Here is a 17113-nt window from a genome sequence, read left to right on the forward strand (position 1 = left end):
TATTGTTAAAAAACTGATGAATGCAGAATGTAGTAAGATCAGAAAAAGAATGTATATACTTTATAAGTGACAAATGACCCATTCATTCGCAGAAAGCAAAAACAAATATTCTGTGATGATCTTTAAGTTAAAATGTAAAATCTGGATTTCCAAAAATTATTATTAAATGATTGATTGACGTTAAGAAAGAGCTGTTTGATTCTTTAAGCTGAAAAGAATGAATAGGACATTATGAGGAATTTGAATTCATTTTCGCCTCTATGGGAGGTCCTTCCATTTGCTTAAAACTAACATTAGCTGACAATACTCAACACTCATTCGTTTTTGAGTCCTTAAATTAGTCAATTTACGTTGGCTTTAATGTTAAATAGGCGGTCAGTATTCAAAATTAGAAAATTAAATGGCTGTACATTGTGGCATTTGAATAATTTGAACTTTTTGTCTAAAGGAAATAATTACAATTATAATTAGGGCTTTGAGAACCTTTTATCGGAATTGTAATGTGTGTGTAGAAATTTCCAACTGAAGCCACAATTCATCTGATTAATATTTATTGCAATTCCATTACGAAGTAAATCAAAATTAAAATTGCCGAAATGAAATTACACGATTTGTGGCATTTAAATAATTCTTTGATTTCAGTAATTTATGCTTCTGGAATCTGGCAATAACAGCCTTCAAATGTCTTTGGCAAACGCCCTTCGAAGGCTGAGAGCTTCTGAATAATTTTGTGTTGTCTGGAGTTGTTGTTTATGTTTCAGCTGATAACAGACCGGATATATATATATATATGTATATACCTTTGCATATACATTTCAATATGCTTTATAGCAACACATTTGATGTTTAATTCCCGGTGCCGCAGCGGAAACGCAAAATGGCAAGGCAAATCAGCGCAACGACAGTGGAAAATGGCGCGTTGATGTCGTTGTCATTATTCAAATTAGCAGTGAGGCACTCACACTCACGAGTGCACCAATACACGTGCAGGCATGCGTACATATAGACACACACACATTCCATCGCAAAAGTAGCACACTTTTCAGGGAAATGAATTTAAATCCTAGCTAAAGGACAAAATAGGAAATACCAATACGTCGAGGGGTCAACTACGGCACGTGGGAAGCCTTATAAATAAGCCCAATCGATTCGATAAAAAATATAGATACTATTATTTTAAATCTCTATAAATATAGTAACTTTAAATAAAACCTTTAGTCGCCTTTAATCCTTTGATTAGTTTAATGTGTACGCCTTTAACGGAAACGACGAGCATGTGCCCTTTTGTGTTGCTAAATATCCTTGTGGTTATTTATCTTAATGTGATCCATTCACTGCTTGCATGGCCTTTATTATCAAACTGATGACAAATCTTATCTGAGCAAAGGAACCTGATGTATTTTCGGCTTGTTTTACCAGACAGCGTGGATTGTATTTACTTGCCTAGCTAATTTGCATCGGTATCTCCCTATCAATACACCCTTCTAATCTCTGCCAGCAAAAAGGGAAGCTATGGGGGAAAGTAATGAGAAGTAAATGCTTTGTTAAACAAATTGAAACTTCGATTTACTGTAATGTCTGTGCAAGTAACAACGAAAAACTCCGATAAGTACTGGAATTTTCCGCCATGCGTAACAAACAATCAATTTTCACAGCATAGCGATATCACAGCTTAAATGAGATTCGCGGACTGTAAAGATGCGGATTTTAGCACCTTAGCAGAAAATCAACCAACCATTGAGCATTTAACATCCCCCACCTACAGATGCTACTATTTGTTTACGCACCTGTAAGATGTTTGGTCCAATAAAAGACACAATATCACATGCCAGATCGCACCGGATTATGTTCCGTTTCAGTGATTAACACATTGTCACTCCGGTTGCACCACTCTGCGATGAGTAATCCCGCAAGGAAAAGCGAGCAACTGAACCCAAATCCAGTTGAATCGAGTGGAGTTTATCGCCAGCGGATGGATGGGTTCGAGATAAACTTCTAATATAATTATCGCGTATATAAATGTGTTGATAATGGCGCAACAATATTCAAAATACAAAATCGATAAATCGAACGCGGGCCAGGGTTCTCCGCGCCCATCATTGTCAGGTTCGAATATGTAAATATGGAACCTATTCCGTGATTCACCCCAGGAACTTTGCACTGTTCACCGTTTTTCTCGACCTGGCGTCATATACCGTGCAAATGTTGATCTATACCGTGTAGACTTATAGACATATGTTAGCTGCGCGACTGCTCAACAGGTTTTACTTATTAGTATTATTATTATTATTTATTCTGCCGCCAGCGGCTAGCTTTGGTTAAATATTACTTTTTCGCGTCTTTCACATCGGACTGGCGTTTAGCAACTGAGCGAGAAAAAATCGCCAATCGCCAATGGCCGGGATATAATATGATACTGTCGAGCGCAATTCTGATTTTGGTTTGGCTGCGTTCTCTCCATTTTACCCATATTAGCCATATTTTTCTCTTTTTTCTCTCGCGGTGACGCCGAGTGAAATCAGTTTTGGTCAACAATGTTGCTGATATGGTAATTGACTCGAGTTCGCTGCGTTGACTTGCCCGCGCTGAATGATAATGATAATTATGATGGGTGCCCAAATGATAATAAGCTATTTCTGGCTAAAATGTTTGGCAGGACTAGGGTTAATTTTCCGAGTTATTAAACATTACAGCCCTCAATGCAGTTATATGTCTGTAGTTCGATGGGTTCCCAGTTTTTTACTGAAAATGTGGGCAATGAAAAAACAATCCCAGTAAAGCGTCATCTTTGGAATTTTTTAAATTTGCCCATATTTTGGCATATGGCATTTGAATTAAATTCCATGTTTAGCCTGAGGCAAGCAAAAGCCATTTTAATTAAAGTGTCCCCAGCATAGAAATATTTTGAGTTTTTTTTTTTTGCAAAATCGAAACAAGACTTGTATAATGGATATTCCCCTTATTTTTGCCAATTTCCTGGAAAGATTTCGAGGTGCGTTTAGAAACGTCGAAAGTTCAGATATAAAATGTCAGATATAAAATGTCAAAGGCATGTCTGCAATGCTGGCTATTATTTATATAGACAAACAGTGGGGATAGTTCCAAGTCCCAATCAGCCATTCCAGCCACCCACTTTTGGCCCAAAAGGGCTGGGAGACCCAAGGAAGACGGGAAAGGGGGCAGTCCTAGTCAGTCCTTTTTATGAGCTTTTGTTGGCTTGTTGAATTTATGGCCATAAGAAACTTGTTAAAGCACATTATTGGGTGTGTAACAAGTGCGTGTGCCGATGTGTGTGAGTGTGTGTGTGTTTGTGTGTGTTTGTGGGCTTGTTTGCTTTCGGTGCTGCTACTTTCGAGTCGCAGACTCAGAAGAAGGGGGTGGAAACGGGGGGCTTAAGGCGGCAGCTGCTAAGCTAAGTAGATTAAAGTCATATTTACACGTCTTTGCTATATGTGTGTGCACCTGAAAAAAATATTCTAGATTTGTACGCAGTATTTAAAGTATTATTACATATTATAATAACCATTTATCATAGTCAAATTAACCTATTTCAGTTAAATGGTGCTAAAATTACCACTTAAAGTACTTGTACCAGGCATTAATCCAATTCATAGAGTAAAAGGGTATACTAAATTCGTCAAAAAGATTGTAATAGGTAATAGAAAGCGTTTTTGACCCTATAAAGCACATATATTCCAGTCTGTCCTTTGATCTGTCCGTTTTGCTATCTATCATTATTATTAAAATTTCTTTTATTTATTATCATTAAAATTGTTAGATTGAAGCTTGAATATTTTCACATTTTTTTAACACATTTTACATATTTATTTAAAGTCGTTTTTTTAACGGTGTATGTGTGCTTCTGCGGTTGTATTTGAGTTTGTGCTCTGCGTTAAGTGGCAGCAATTAACACTTGACATATTTATGCTTAACCCGAGGGCCGCAACGGGCGCCTCTCATGCATTATTGTCATGCCCCGGTGCCACCATCAACTACAAACCAACTAATGCCACCAACTACTTGGCAAGGTTGAGCCATCATCGATATGGTCGCAACAACAGCGGCTACAACAACCACGCTGGCTATGTCTGCCCAGCTGCTTAGTTTATTTATCAAGCGATTAAGCCCTTCCGAAAGTGGGCCGGGCCATACTGCCGTAGGGGGCGTGGCTGTCGGCAAACTGGTGCGAAAGCACTTCCTGCTGTTTTAGCCGAGGTATGTGAGTGCGGCAAATATTTAAAGATAATTAGTTTGAACTTGAAAGTAATTTCTCAGCAGGATAGTGATATCTAACCGATTGGCCAGAGGACAAGAATAACCTTGGCATATTTAAGGAGTAAGTATCAGCAAAAAGGTTACACACAAGTTTAAGGAATGCTAATTTCCGAGTATTAGAAACATTTTTAGCTCTGATGAAATATATTTAAATTCTTTAAGTGAATGAATTAGCTATTAGAACGGGAATAAAAATTCGTTTGGAAATTTGACTACAATATAAAGGTCTAGTACAAATATGTATGTAAAGGAATTGATAATTTAATAATATGTATATGTAACTTCCCCAAAAATTGCCCCTAAGCGTGCACCATTAAATAAATGAATACATGGCCTGAGCATAATTTTATTGATAATTAATATCCGGCACAGGTCAGGAAATGGCAATCATCAGAATGACAGCTCCTAAGGCCAAAACCAACGCAGCAGGTGGCTAATTCACCGCAAAGACATTGGCCATTTCTGTCATGGATATGTCCATGTCTTTGGCTACTTCATTTGGCTAAGAGTCTTGGCCCATAAAGTCCGCTTCTTCCAGACAGACACCCATCCACCTATTCATATATATACATTTCTGTGGGTATGTGAGTGTGCTGGATTTGGGTTAATGTCGACATTGGTCAACATGGGTGTGCAATTGAAAGCGAGCAACAAAGCAGAAAATAGAAAAATTACTCAGCGGCTCAGTTTGGGTCGGGTAAAATTAAAGGAGTAACGAAACACATAAAAAAGGACAAAGGACATGGCAAGAGAGTCTTCCGCTTACACAGAAAGAAGCTGTCATTCAATGGAAATGCATTTCAAAGACGATGAATTTGACCTGCTCATATACATATTGGTGGATTTCCAGTAAAATACGATATGTATTCCCAATGTTTTGACATCCTGTGTCTTTCAGTGTACTTTAAATCAGCAGGCACAAGAAAATCGGACATGTTTGGGTATCAATCTGAATTGGACGGCAAATAAATTCTTCCATTGTGGGCTCAAAGACCTCAGCTGGGACCTCTTGGCGGCTCTATAAAAAATACCATTATTATTAGATTTCTCTCGTTCCTTCTTGTTAAGCATTATTATGCAGAAAATGCGCTTAGCCAGGACCACGGCTTTGATGTCCTTTTTGCCGCTATGCGGTTCGAATCAAAGTGCCTTATTTGACGGCTGCCACTGATTTGGGTAAACACACTCAAAAATCAAAAGCAATCAGGACCAGCTTCTGCGGCATGAAGGAGAAGGGCAATAAGCCGTGTAAGTGGCCACTTTTTGAGGCAGCAATCAAGCCAGCAAGAATTTAAAGTCTATTAAATTTGACAAATCGCCTGGGAGAAACCCAAACCTTGAGTCCCTCGAATATGGAATGTCCAAGTACGCTTGACATTTGCCGAGGAAATCTTACAGACTCGTAAAAGTTGCCAGGACATGGCTATTTATGTTTATGGCTTACTAATTAGCTTTAGTCCTGATGCAGCAAAAGTTTTCCTCCCATTAAAAGTCGCACTGTGTAATTTCCACTTTTCCTGGCATTTTTCCCTCCTTTTAGCGAAAACCCACGCTCCTGCCCCATTGTTGTTTGTCATTAAAATTCACATTTTATGGAAGATTCGGTTGCCTTTACCTAGTTTCTGCACTGTCGCCTGCGACAGAATTTGCCCCACCTTTCGATGCCACGCTTTGTTTACTACGAGTGAAAAGAAAATTTGCATAGAAAAAGAAATTTGCATGGCATTAGGCAGACGCTTCAAGTTGTCCTGACATCTACAGCTGCTGCTATCCGAGGTTGAATTACCAAGTTCGACAGGATACGGGCAAAATATTAAATTTATGGCCGGTAAACATAACTTCGCAGGGGAGGCACTCATTCAGTTATTCGTTTTAAGTACTATTAAGAGGAAGAGTGCTTACTGAACGCAATTGAAGCTGTTTAATCGCATTAAGTTAAGAGCGGTGACTTGAAAGATTACGCTTTCGGTATTTACCACATTTAATGGCCAAGCCTGCAATTACTCTCAGTAATTCTTGGGTAGTTCCACCCTTTTAGAGCAAAATGTATTCAAAACGAAATCGAAAAGTTGATTGTCTGTGGGTTATTATGAAATTAAAATGGCACAATTCGATTATTTCACGAGCGAACGGTCGTTTGTGCTCCTTGCTTGTTTTCCAAAGTGAATTGTCCGCGGCCACGTGGCGTATGTGCAATTTCCCAGGCACTTGAATGTAGTAAAATAATGTTTGATCTGTCCACATTTTCTGGCATTTTTCACACACTCATTTGGAGTCGTTTAAAGGCTTTTCCCCTTGAACGAGTCTATTGAGCTTAGAACTTGAGAGAAGACAGCATCTTTGTCAGACGCGTCGTCTGTTGCCATAAAGCATAATTGAAATATGAGATTGACATTGAATACCAGTGGCATTGTTGCTATTGTCGCCTTTTGTCCCGGCCTTTCATCGGCTACAATTCCAGTCCACAGCAAATGCGACACATTGCTCGGGGGAGACCCATTTAATTGATTATTGTAAATAGAAGGGGAGCGAAATTGGCGCCTCCGTGGGATCCATTATCGTTGGCGAACTATATACAGTCGAACTTCTTTAGGCTAAACTTTCTAGCGCAAAGAACTTTGGATTTTGAACAAGATATATGAAAGTACTCAATTATGTCAGTCTAGCTGCATACTTTTTAACGCAACTCGTGTTTTACACAGCTTTTATTTTAATTTTAGGACCACTTTTCTTAGGGATTAGTTTAATTCGATTTTTTTGGCTTATGTTCTTCTGTTACCTTTCAATTACTTATTTTGCTGGTACATTTTTCTGTGGCAAGGGAATGCAAATCGTGCCTTCAATGGGATCGGCATCGAGACCACTAACAACCTTTAAGCCCCAACATTGTGCCACACTCCTGGCCAAACTGTCAACACTCACCTGAGGCAAATGCGCTCCTCCTCCTCCTCGAGTTCCACGTCCATTGTGGCGGAGGATTCTGTCTACTGCTATGCTTGCTTTCCTTCTTTATTGCCGCTCAACGAAGCTGCTGCTCTCGTCAAGTGAGAGTTTTAACTGCCAACGGCAGCGGCACTACGGAATCCTTGAGGTTGACAGCAGGTTCTTTTGCCGGTGTCGGGCTTAAAGCCAACTCGAAGTGATTTAAGCTGTTGTCAATTTGCCTAATGCTGCCATAGATGGGGAGGAACGAGCCAGGAGGCAATGTCCGTTGATGACTAACGTGTGCTCCATGGTGCCGAAGAATTTGCAGGCGAATCTGCGCCCGATTTCGATTCCAATATCTGTAAGCAGATAGCGGAAAATCACATTTAGCATTCTTAATAAACTCGAGAATCTCTTAAAATATTTCGCCAGAAAGCGGAAACAACACCCTCTTCGCCACCATTCTCGACACCCTCCACGAGTCATTCACATTTAACAATGGCAGTATATAATTTAATAAATAGTTGCAGTTGACAGATTTCAAGTGGGCGTGGGTGCGACGGAGTGGCGAACACTACACGTCATCGGGTCTATAAAGTAACACATACGTAGTACATAGTACGTCTATATGGGGAATGGCGACAAGTGCAAAAGTGTGCACAATAAGTGGCATAAAAAAGAAGCCAAAGGAAACAAAGGCAGCGCACGAAACTGAATTCGTATGGAAGATTGTATACTCTTTTTCTAGATTCTAAATATGGATATTAAAAGGAACAGAAAGGCGGGTTAATGTTTAAAAGGATATCTTTAAGTTACACATTTACTTTGCAACTTATTGCCTCCTGATATTAACTTAGAATCGTAATTCTACCCCTTTATAAATGAGTTGTGATATTCCTGTGCAAACTCAGCCCACAGCTCCAGTGCCGGAATCTCGACAGAGAAAATAAGCCAGGGAATGGCAAAATCGCTGCATATTGGTTTGTGTGTGTTTTTCACTCCTACTTTGCCATTTAAACGGTCGCCTTTTGGTGTGAGTGTCCGCTTTTGGTGCTCCTCCACATAAGGCAAACACTAGAAATGTCAAATGTTTTGCCTTAACATGTGTGCCATGCCCAGAAGGAGCAGGATGCGAAGTAGGACGATCGGGCGGAGAGGGGCAGGACGGGACGGGACGGGAAAGGACAGGAGTAGCAGTCAGGGACATTTGTCGTGCTGTTGGCTGTTTTTTATGTCCTGCCCATTTCCATAGCAATTGGAACACAGGGGAAAATTAACGATTATCAATCGAGTATCAATCGTTCAAGGACTTATGGAAACCAACGAAACCTTAAAAACAATCAGAAGAGTTAGTTCAGATGGGATAAAATCGTAATTTAAAATATACAAGTATATTTCTCAAATATCGCGGTTAGTTTCAGTAGTGTCAGTGGTGTTGAAAAATTGTTAGAATATTATTAAAGAAGCACAGATTTTTTGCTGTGCGCCACCATTGAAACCGAAAGCCACTTGAAGCATGCAACACCCAGTCAAATTCAATCAGTGCGTGCAACTCGCGGCCACTTGGAAATGCTGTCTGTGGTTTGCCTGTTCCGCAATTGGATGCAAGATGTGGACAGAATGGGCTGGCTGGTCCTTGGTCCCAGCTTTTATTATGTAGTCATAAAACCCAATTTAATGCCGTTAAGGAGGATGCATTTAACCGCTATCTCGTACAGGGTGTCTTTTAGTCCGTAGGCAAGCGTTAGGGTGGCAATTCGTCATCCTTAAAATATGGCAGATATCCGCATGATCCCCATATGCAGAGTATGCTTTATTGCCTCCTTGAATATTTATCGGACTGCGAATATATACTATATACGAGTATATGTACATGTGTTATAGGTCTTGTTATGAGTTATGTGCATCCTGTTGCGTGAGGATATCCCAGCAATTTCCTCTCCTTTCATTTCGTTTCTCGTTGTCTGCCTTTTTTGCCCGCGCCTGACAATGTAACCAGTTTATGACGCTGCTAGCCAAGTTTCCGGTCTGTCTAACACGGGCTCCCCCCGTTCGGATTGCCCTCACTGACAGGAATGCTATGTAACCATACGAGGAACCGACTTTAAGGCGAGTGTTTCTGAATCCTGCTAAAAATGGTTTTTTATAAATATACTCTCAAAGGAGGCGATTCTGTGTGTGACAGTCATCAGCAGGTGAATGTCCAAACCCCATTCCAGAGTCCTACCAAAATCCGTATATCCCTTGTGGGAATGTAGCCCCCAAAAACGCCACTCAGATGTGTGTGTGGGGCGATTATTTCGGGGGCCGGAGAAAGGACTTATCACCAGTGGCAGTAAATTGAGTGTAAATATTCCTACGATTGTTTTGTTGCTGCTGCTGCAGTTGAGTTGTAAAAAAAGTGTGCGAGCTGGGTCAAAATGTCAGGCACGTCGATTTATGTGGCACTCTGCAAACACTTTTTATGGCACACAGAAAAACAAAACCTTGAAAGGGTATAAATTTAATGATGTTGGGAAAAGAATGGATGATTTTAAATAATTACTGAAGAAAATAAATGCTATGCGCCTGTTGTTACAGGTACATATTATTTTCCTGGCTGAAGTTTCTTGACTGAAATCATATATATATTTTTTTGGGTGTGCAATTTTCACCCGTCCTGAAGGTATCCTGTTTGTTTTGGGCGAAACAGTTTGCGCCATCGCACGGCTGAAAAGAATTAAGTTTCTGATTCATGTCGACACCAGCGACTCAACTACTCATCTGGCTGAAAGGGCAGCGGCGAGGTTCTGCTGGCAAGGACCTGCTGCTTGCTCTTTGGCTCCCCGAGCCCTTTGCTCCTTTCGCCACTTGCCACACTCTCCGTCGCATTAAGCCACCGATTTATGTTGCACGAAGGGAGCGATGAGCAAACAAACGGACCACAGATCCTGCAATCCGAGTGGTCCTTGCCTTTGTTTATCCTGCTGCCAGGATGCACCTCGCACATCCTTGTACCCTGACACTTGCGCTTATGAATAAGCGCTTACTGTCCTGCAGTTCCAGTTACTGGCCCAGTTACCGGGCAATTATGCGCTTCTTAAAAATAAATTAATGACCAACCGGCAATACGAAGCAAGCGGAGAGGAAGCAGAAACATCGGACACTCCCGCGAGTGAACTTTACCGGACCTTTTTAATTAATTACACGGCACGAGTCGCCAGCGAAAGAGTCTTTGATAAGTAAGTCCCAGCTAACATGGACAAACTTTTTACGATCGCCGTGAGACTGATTGCTAATATATTTGTTGTTGCCCTAATTAGTGCGATTAGAAGCCATTAGTCTTGACTCTTCTTTTTTACCAGAGTATGTGAGTAAGGGCAGACATACAAACTTGTATTTATGCATGAATGGAAGATATTACTTTATTATTATATAAAAAAGCAAGCAATTTTTAAAAATAATACAATTTTTTAGCTAAAATATTTTCAGTTTTATTTTGACAAATCAAACTTAATTTCCAACTTGAAAATCGAATCTCATTTGAATTCTATGTTAAACCAACCAGAAAAAGCTAATATTTATATCTCGATGTGTTCTTTTTGCATTCATGAATAATTGGAAGCTCAAAAATACATTTTGTAGTTTCAGGCAATATTCGTGTTCTCTCTGCTCTGCATTTTGATTTATTTTAATAGCATGCAAACGAGCCAACTGCCAAAATTGGTCATAAGCGGCGTATGAGCAATTTAACTGGCCGATCGCCCAAAATCGTTGCCTACTTTCAGGCGGTACCTGCTTTTAGCGTCAACTTTAATGACCTTTCCAATTATTGATGAATTAAGATGGAATGAGGCATACATATAATTTATTATTTAATGCGTTTCAATTTTAATTGCATGTGTCCGAGCGATGGACTTAATTGAATTGAAAAATGAATATGGCACGCGCATAAATTGAATCAGAGCACAGGAGTTGAGTAAGTTTTTGCGTGAAATACGTTGGTGTGTGTGGACAGGTGGCAACCAAAATGGTGAGTGAGTGCGTGTGTGTGTGTTTATGCTTTAGTCAAATACATTTTTACATTTACCACGGAGCAATTTATTTTAATTTCCACACAAAATGTCTGCTAATCATGGCATTTGCTCGTTTACATTATGTGGTCGGTTTTCAGTTTTTGCAGCTTGCGCGTGTAATTTTTGTTGCATGCATTAGCTGCAGCTGCATATTGCATGACTCTCTCTTAGAAATGCTTTCACCGCTGCACTTTTGGGATTTAACATTTTATGCTTGTCATTGCCAATGAATCCCAAAGATTCCCGATAAAACGGCAACATTAGTGAATAAACCCTAATCATGGCGCGCTAATAAATCATCTGTTTTAGGATCATCCAATCATTATGTTTATATTCGCATATAAAACGTTTGCGTATAAACGTTTGTATTTACTGTAACTCGAATGGCGAACGACACAATAGACAGGCCGGAAATAAAATTCGTACCCGGCCAAATTGTTTACACAAAAAAGAAAAGCCCCTCTTTTTACGAGACACCGGTTCAAAAGGAGTAACACCTGCTGGGGTGGGTAATATTAAAGTTTAATTCCACAACAAAGCCGTAAAAACGAAACAGGAAATATATACCCACAGGCCACATCAAACGCGTTGCACTAAGCCGGCCAGCTCACTTTGTCTCCTGTTCGTGCGCCAGAAAACAACTGAAATCTACATGGGTTTTCAAATATTTTCCGGCATGGAAAATTTATAAGGTATATGCTAGTAATGGCGTAAATATTAAAATATCTCTATCAAATGCATTTTAAAGAGCTGTGCAGCGATGAAGCAATAAGAATACGTTGATTTAAATGTTTTTAAAAATGTTTTTTGATATTTTTTGATATACCTATTCACAAGATAATTTCTTTATTTATTGTTAACTGAACCATAATCTCAAAACCCAATAATGTAAAATATTAATATACATGTATTTGAAAATATGCATTTATAGGTGTATATAATAATATCCTTAAGATAGATATTTGTCCCTGTGTAGGATCCCCCTCTCCGTCCTGAAACACACACATATAACCTGATAACCCCTTTGTGTTTCGAAAATGCCGCTGTGCAATGTGAAATATTTGAAAATAAAATATGCTCTTCGTTTCGGCCGGGCTAAAAGCAAATGCGAGGCGCAGAGAATGGGCCAACGACAAACGGGGAAAATTGTAGCATAAATTAAGCGGAGAACAAACGCTGGCACATTGGCAGGGAGTGGGTTATCCTCTGGACCATCAGCAGCTGACTTTGAGTGACGTTGAAGCGTGTCTTAAATTATGATTAAAAAACAGGGAATTAAATGGTTTGTGTTTAGCCTTAATGTCTACATTGCCATTACGGCCCCTCCCCGCGAAAGCCCCTTCGCCAGCTGGAAAATTAATGAAAACCGTTGTGAGTTTCAATTATGTTTTCGTATTTTCTCGCACCTTCCCCACTTCACCTCCTGTTTTCCGCATTTTCGCTCTGTTTGGACAATGACAAACTACTTGCATGTGTGCGCTCGTGTTTACTTTTCTTTCGGCTATGAAAATTATTATCTTCCCATTAATTTCGCTCTCTCGGTAGCGCGAGATTTAATCAAAAAATTAACTCATTGTGTGTTTTTAATTATTCAATTATTATGACTTTACGGCTGTTTGCCTTGGCAGCCGTTTCCTCATTTTTCGGCCAATTTTTATAGGTCCGACTCATTCGGGGCGTGTTTTATCATAGCCGCAGCAAAAACATTTATCGGCCAAGTGAGCAAACAAGTGGCAAAAGGGAAGATCTTCCAAATGCGATAAACGACAACTATTTTCGCTTCTAGTCGAACACTTTGTTTACCGAGAAACTCGAGAATGCGTGTGCTGAGTTTAAACAATTGTTACGAGGGGGTAAACCATCATCGAATGGCAACCATAACTTGTTGGAGGACTCCAGGAACTTGGATTGCAACAAGGTTGGACAGCCAAGTTACCAAACTTCTGGAACATTTGAACTGACAGAAAGTAAGGGAAAACATAGGGCATGTTCAAAAGCATGTTGTATACAAAGTTGTCAGAAGAAAATGGCTTAAGCTTCCATGTTTATGTTAGGGTTTCAGGTTTTTTTACTCTAAGTTGAACGGAAAATAAGTTTCTCCAAAGGGTATTTTTGCATAGTTATAATGAATTTGGGCAAGGTGCATAAATATTAAAAACAAAAAATATTTATATTGTACGATGAATTATAAAAACATTAGTATTGAATTACAATTTATTTTTTGCCAAGCATTTTTATAACACCATGTTCAACTCCTAGAAGAGTTTTGCATTTGAATCCTGCAGCTATGTAGAATTTAATAATAGTAGAATTTCCCCTGATTTTCCACACATGTCCCAGTGCACTGGAAAGTGCAGTTTTGGCTCCATATTTGTCTACTAGTTTGCGTTTTATTGTTTGCCACTTCAGCAAACTAGACCCCCTTTTTTAGCACACTTTTTTAACCCCCTTTTAACCCGAATGCAGACTGCGATGTCGCCACTTTGTGCCAAAGCAAATAAATAGCAAAGTGAATAAAGTGAATTTTTATTAGCTTCGCAAGTAAATAGACAACAAGATATTCTTGGCAAACGCCCCCGAACGTTTTACTGCAGATTTTTTTCATTTTTCTCGAAGTCTGTACTCGTTTCGTTTACTGTGTTTGGAAATTGTACATTTTAATGTTCCACATATGAATGGATTTCGCTCTTGTTGTTGCCCATTTAAACTGAAAAAGAGTGGGATACAGGGGGTAAACAAATCCGAGAAGAAAGCAAAGTCAACCAACTAAAAATGTATGCGTTTAATTATGTATCAGTACGAGTATCTGCATCGTTGTACTTTGAACAATTCGCCAGCGAGAATTTCGTTTTATCACTTTTTTGTAGTTTTCTGCTTGGCTGGCGAGCAGTGAGTCATTCCGAGGTTTTATATTATGACACTCCGCTTAAATGGATTTTGTGTTCGGTGCCTTATAAGGCAGCCAAAGCCATTGAAGTCCGCCAGATCAGGCCAAGTCCATATCCACAATTCGCATTAGCCAGCGGGGCATGCAGTTTGAAGCCACTAAATCTTGGTATCAACTTGGTTTAGCAAATTATTTGTTTTAAAATCAATATTTCTGACACCTCGTGTGATGGACTAGCCAGCAAATATTCCCCTCAATCTATACATTCATTTTTACAATTTGTTTATGTTGTGTTCATGGGTTTTTGGAATTTTATCTATTCCCAGGCAGCCTAAGTGATTTCTGGGGCAGACTTTTGTGTGATTTATTTGTCCAACGACTAAACGCTCATATTTTGGGCAGGGGCAAGAAAAATTGAGTCTGCCAAAACCGCCAGCCAAATTGTTGGGAGAAAGTTTTCCCTCGGTTGTTGCAATTTTTCCGGGTGTTTTCCTTTGTTTTGCTTTGGCTTCCCTCCTCCTCGTTTTCGATTGCAGCGCAGCCTTGGCAGCAATTTGACAGACATAAACAAAGGGAACTACGAACACGGTGGTACAATCGTAGATGGAATCGTCCCAAGAGGAATTCCAAATGCTCTATTGTGGCAACTTAAAATGATCTTCAAACAAGGTAATATTAAAACTGAAATATTTATCGCTGTTTTTCAGTTTTGACTCTTATATGGTAAAGTATATCGAATGATCGTCCATGAAAGATTGACCCCAGTTTCTTTGCCTGTATCGGAACTAAAGTCAACATTTTGACCGGTTACACTGCCAAATTGGTGTGTACTTTTCACTTTGGCAGCATCCTCCAGCCGGGATTAAAAGCAATTGTTGGCTTTGTGCCCGATGCAGCCACAAGTTTTGAGCCTGGCCAAATCCGGGCTATAATATTTGTGCCGCTGCCAAGAGGCAAGTAAAAAGTGGCAGCAACCAGGACAATTAGCACAGCCAAAAGTGCTGGGCCATAAGTTTCCGTTGGCAAGACAACGCACAAAGAAGTGAACCGAGTTCCGTCGTCTGGGGAGCGGTGTGTCAAGTAGCTCTTTCTGTTCCAAATCCCCATCTTTTGCGTTGTTTCGAAAAACTTGCAAAGAGTCTAGTCAAGATGAAACTAAATTAAATGCGGCTGAGGGGACAATTATTCTGCCATTTATCTCTCATATGGCATAAAGTTACAGAAAGTTATCTTTTTGAACTCGCTTTGAGCTGCTTAGCGACACGTGGCCTCCTTCCCCGCTGAGGTGAACTTTTTAGCCTAGGATGCGGTGTAAAGTACAACAAGGATTCGCCATGAAGCTCCTCCCCGGCGGATACTTTACTTTTATTTAGTTGTCGCGGGGCATATTAAATTTCCATCGCCACTCCATCGCCGGAAAGTTGAATGAATGTTGTTTTCAAGGCCCTCTTCCATTGAATTGCCTTCGTGGAGGCCCGGCGCGAATTGAATTAAATTGCGTGATTGAAGCATAAATAAATTCATTAAATACTTTGCCGAGATGCCATGAAAGCTGCCAAGTGCTGTTTTTCCAGCCCAATGTTTAAGGCATTCGATTCGATCGGACCTCCCCTCAACCGTTCAACAGGTCGTCGAGGGAAACCTTCAGTAGAAAGAAGGACCAGAACTTGACCTTCCCAATGCGCCTTATTGATTCAATAATAAAAATAACTGCAAAACGTTTGTAATTCGCTTGTGGGCCTGTCTATATGTGTATTTGTATTTGCTTAAGTGTCTACCCATGGCTTTGGTCACTTTCTCATTGCACCTTGATTGCCTATCGAGTATCTTGTATCTCAATGCCAAGGCTGTCTCGCAGATGCCTCATTATGGATTGACAATGAAGCCAACTGCATTGGCCGAGAGCTCAATGAATGCGAGTTAGGTGTTTAGGTAAATATGTAGGACAAAGATCCCGCCTCTATACGCAGAGAAATGATATAAGATATCACCATCATATCATTATAAAAATGGCATTAAAAGCTGACACCTTCTCTACAAAATAAATAAATATTCTTAAAATGAAACAGCATCATCCAACAAACATATTGTAATTATATATTTTTTAAGGATTTAAATGTGTATGTTCATGTCTTAAGTACTTACAGAACCAAAATATAATTATAATCTTATTTTATTGGTTCCACATTATCTTTTTATTTTTTTATCAAATTTAATATAGCTCTTCTGTTTTTATTAAGTTCTTATCTAAAAAGTCCCTGCTAATAGTGGGGCTTAAATTAACTACATATTAGCCTCTGTCTGACCTTTCGCCCTCCAGGCAGGTGTATCTTTTTTAAGCCGCCTGTTTTTTCTGCTCGGAACTAGCCGCTTATTATGCATCATTCTCATCAGCCGGGAGCCCAGTTAATTTCACCTTTCAGGTCCTAATCCTGCAGACGGAATTGTTCGGACTTAATGCCCGCACATGCCAACAAGCTCAGCGGCATAATGCGTCAAATTGCTAATTAAGAACTGCAGCAGTGGCAACTTTGGCCCCGATTAGTGGCCATGTCATTAGGGTCCTGGTGAAAGGGGCAGAAGCCTGGCCGAAAGAGGCGAAAGGGTCTGAGCTTGCGTGTTAAGATATTTGATTATGACAAACAAGCGCACATACTGTCGCTCACACACACACACACACACACACACCAATTAGTGGAGGGCGTGTCCCTTTTTCGTGGGCCGAGAAGTAGACTACGCTACTGGTCATTCAACTATTAGTGCCGAAAAGGCAATTTGTGTCACGTCACACTGACCCCAAACAAAACAAAAATAATTAAGAGCTTAAAGATAGCGACAGTCAGCGAGCGAGCGATTAAAAATAGTCGGAATGGATGCTGCCCACGCCTATTTTTAGGGTCACCCCGGGGTCAATCACTCCACGCGGCTAGACACCAGCGTGGTGGCAAAGGGTGGCCATAGGTGGCCCAAG

General features: G+C 40.1%; 1 protein-coding gene across 3 annotated transcripts in view; it reads right to left on the minus strand.

Moving 5' to 3' along the window:
- The window catches only part of LOC6738953 (adenylyl cyclase 78C), a 30245-nt gene that overhangs the window by 11491 nt on the left and 1641 nt on the right, over nt 1-17113 (minus strand). For 2 of the 3 annotated variants that reach the window (XM_016169142.3, XM_016169143.3), the window contains exon 2: nt 7198-7559. In XM_016169142.3, the coding sequence (XP_016032780.1) occupies nt 7198-7241 (44 nt within the window). In that variant the 5' untranslated portion in view covers nt 7242-7559. Of the gene's footprint in view, nt 1-1787; nt 2349-7197; nt 7560-17113 lie in introns of those variants that run through there. The other variant, XM_016169141.3, reaches the window with a different exon arrangement.

This window comes from Drosophila simulans, chromosome 3L, assembly GCF_016746395.2.
Source record: "Drosophila simulans strain w501 chromosome 3L, Prin_Dsim_3.1, whole genome shotgun sequence".
Taxonomy (NCBI): domain Eukaryota; kingdom Metazoa; phylum Arthropoda; class Insecta; order Diptera; family Drosophilidae; genus Drosophila; species Drosophila simulans.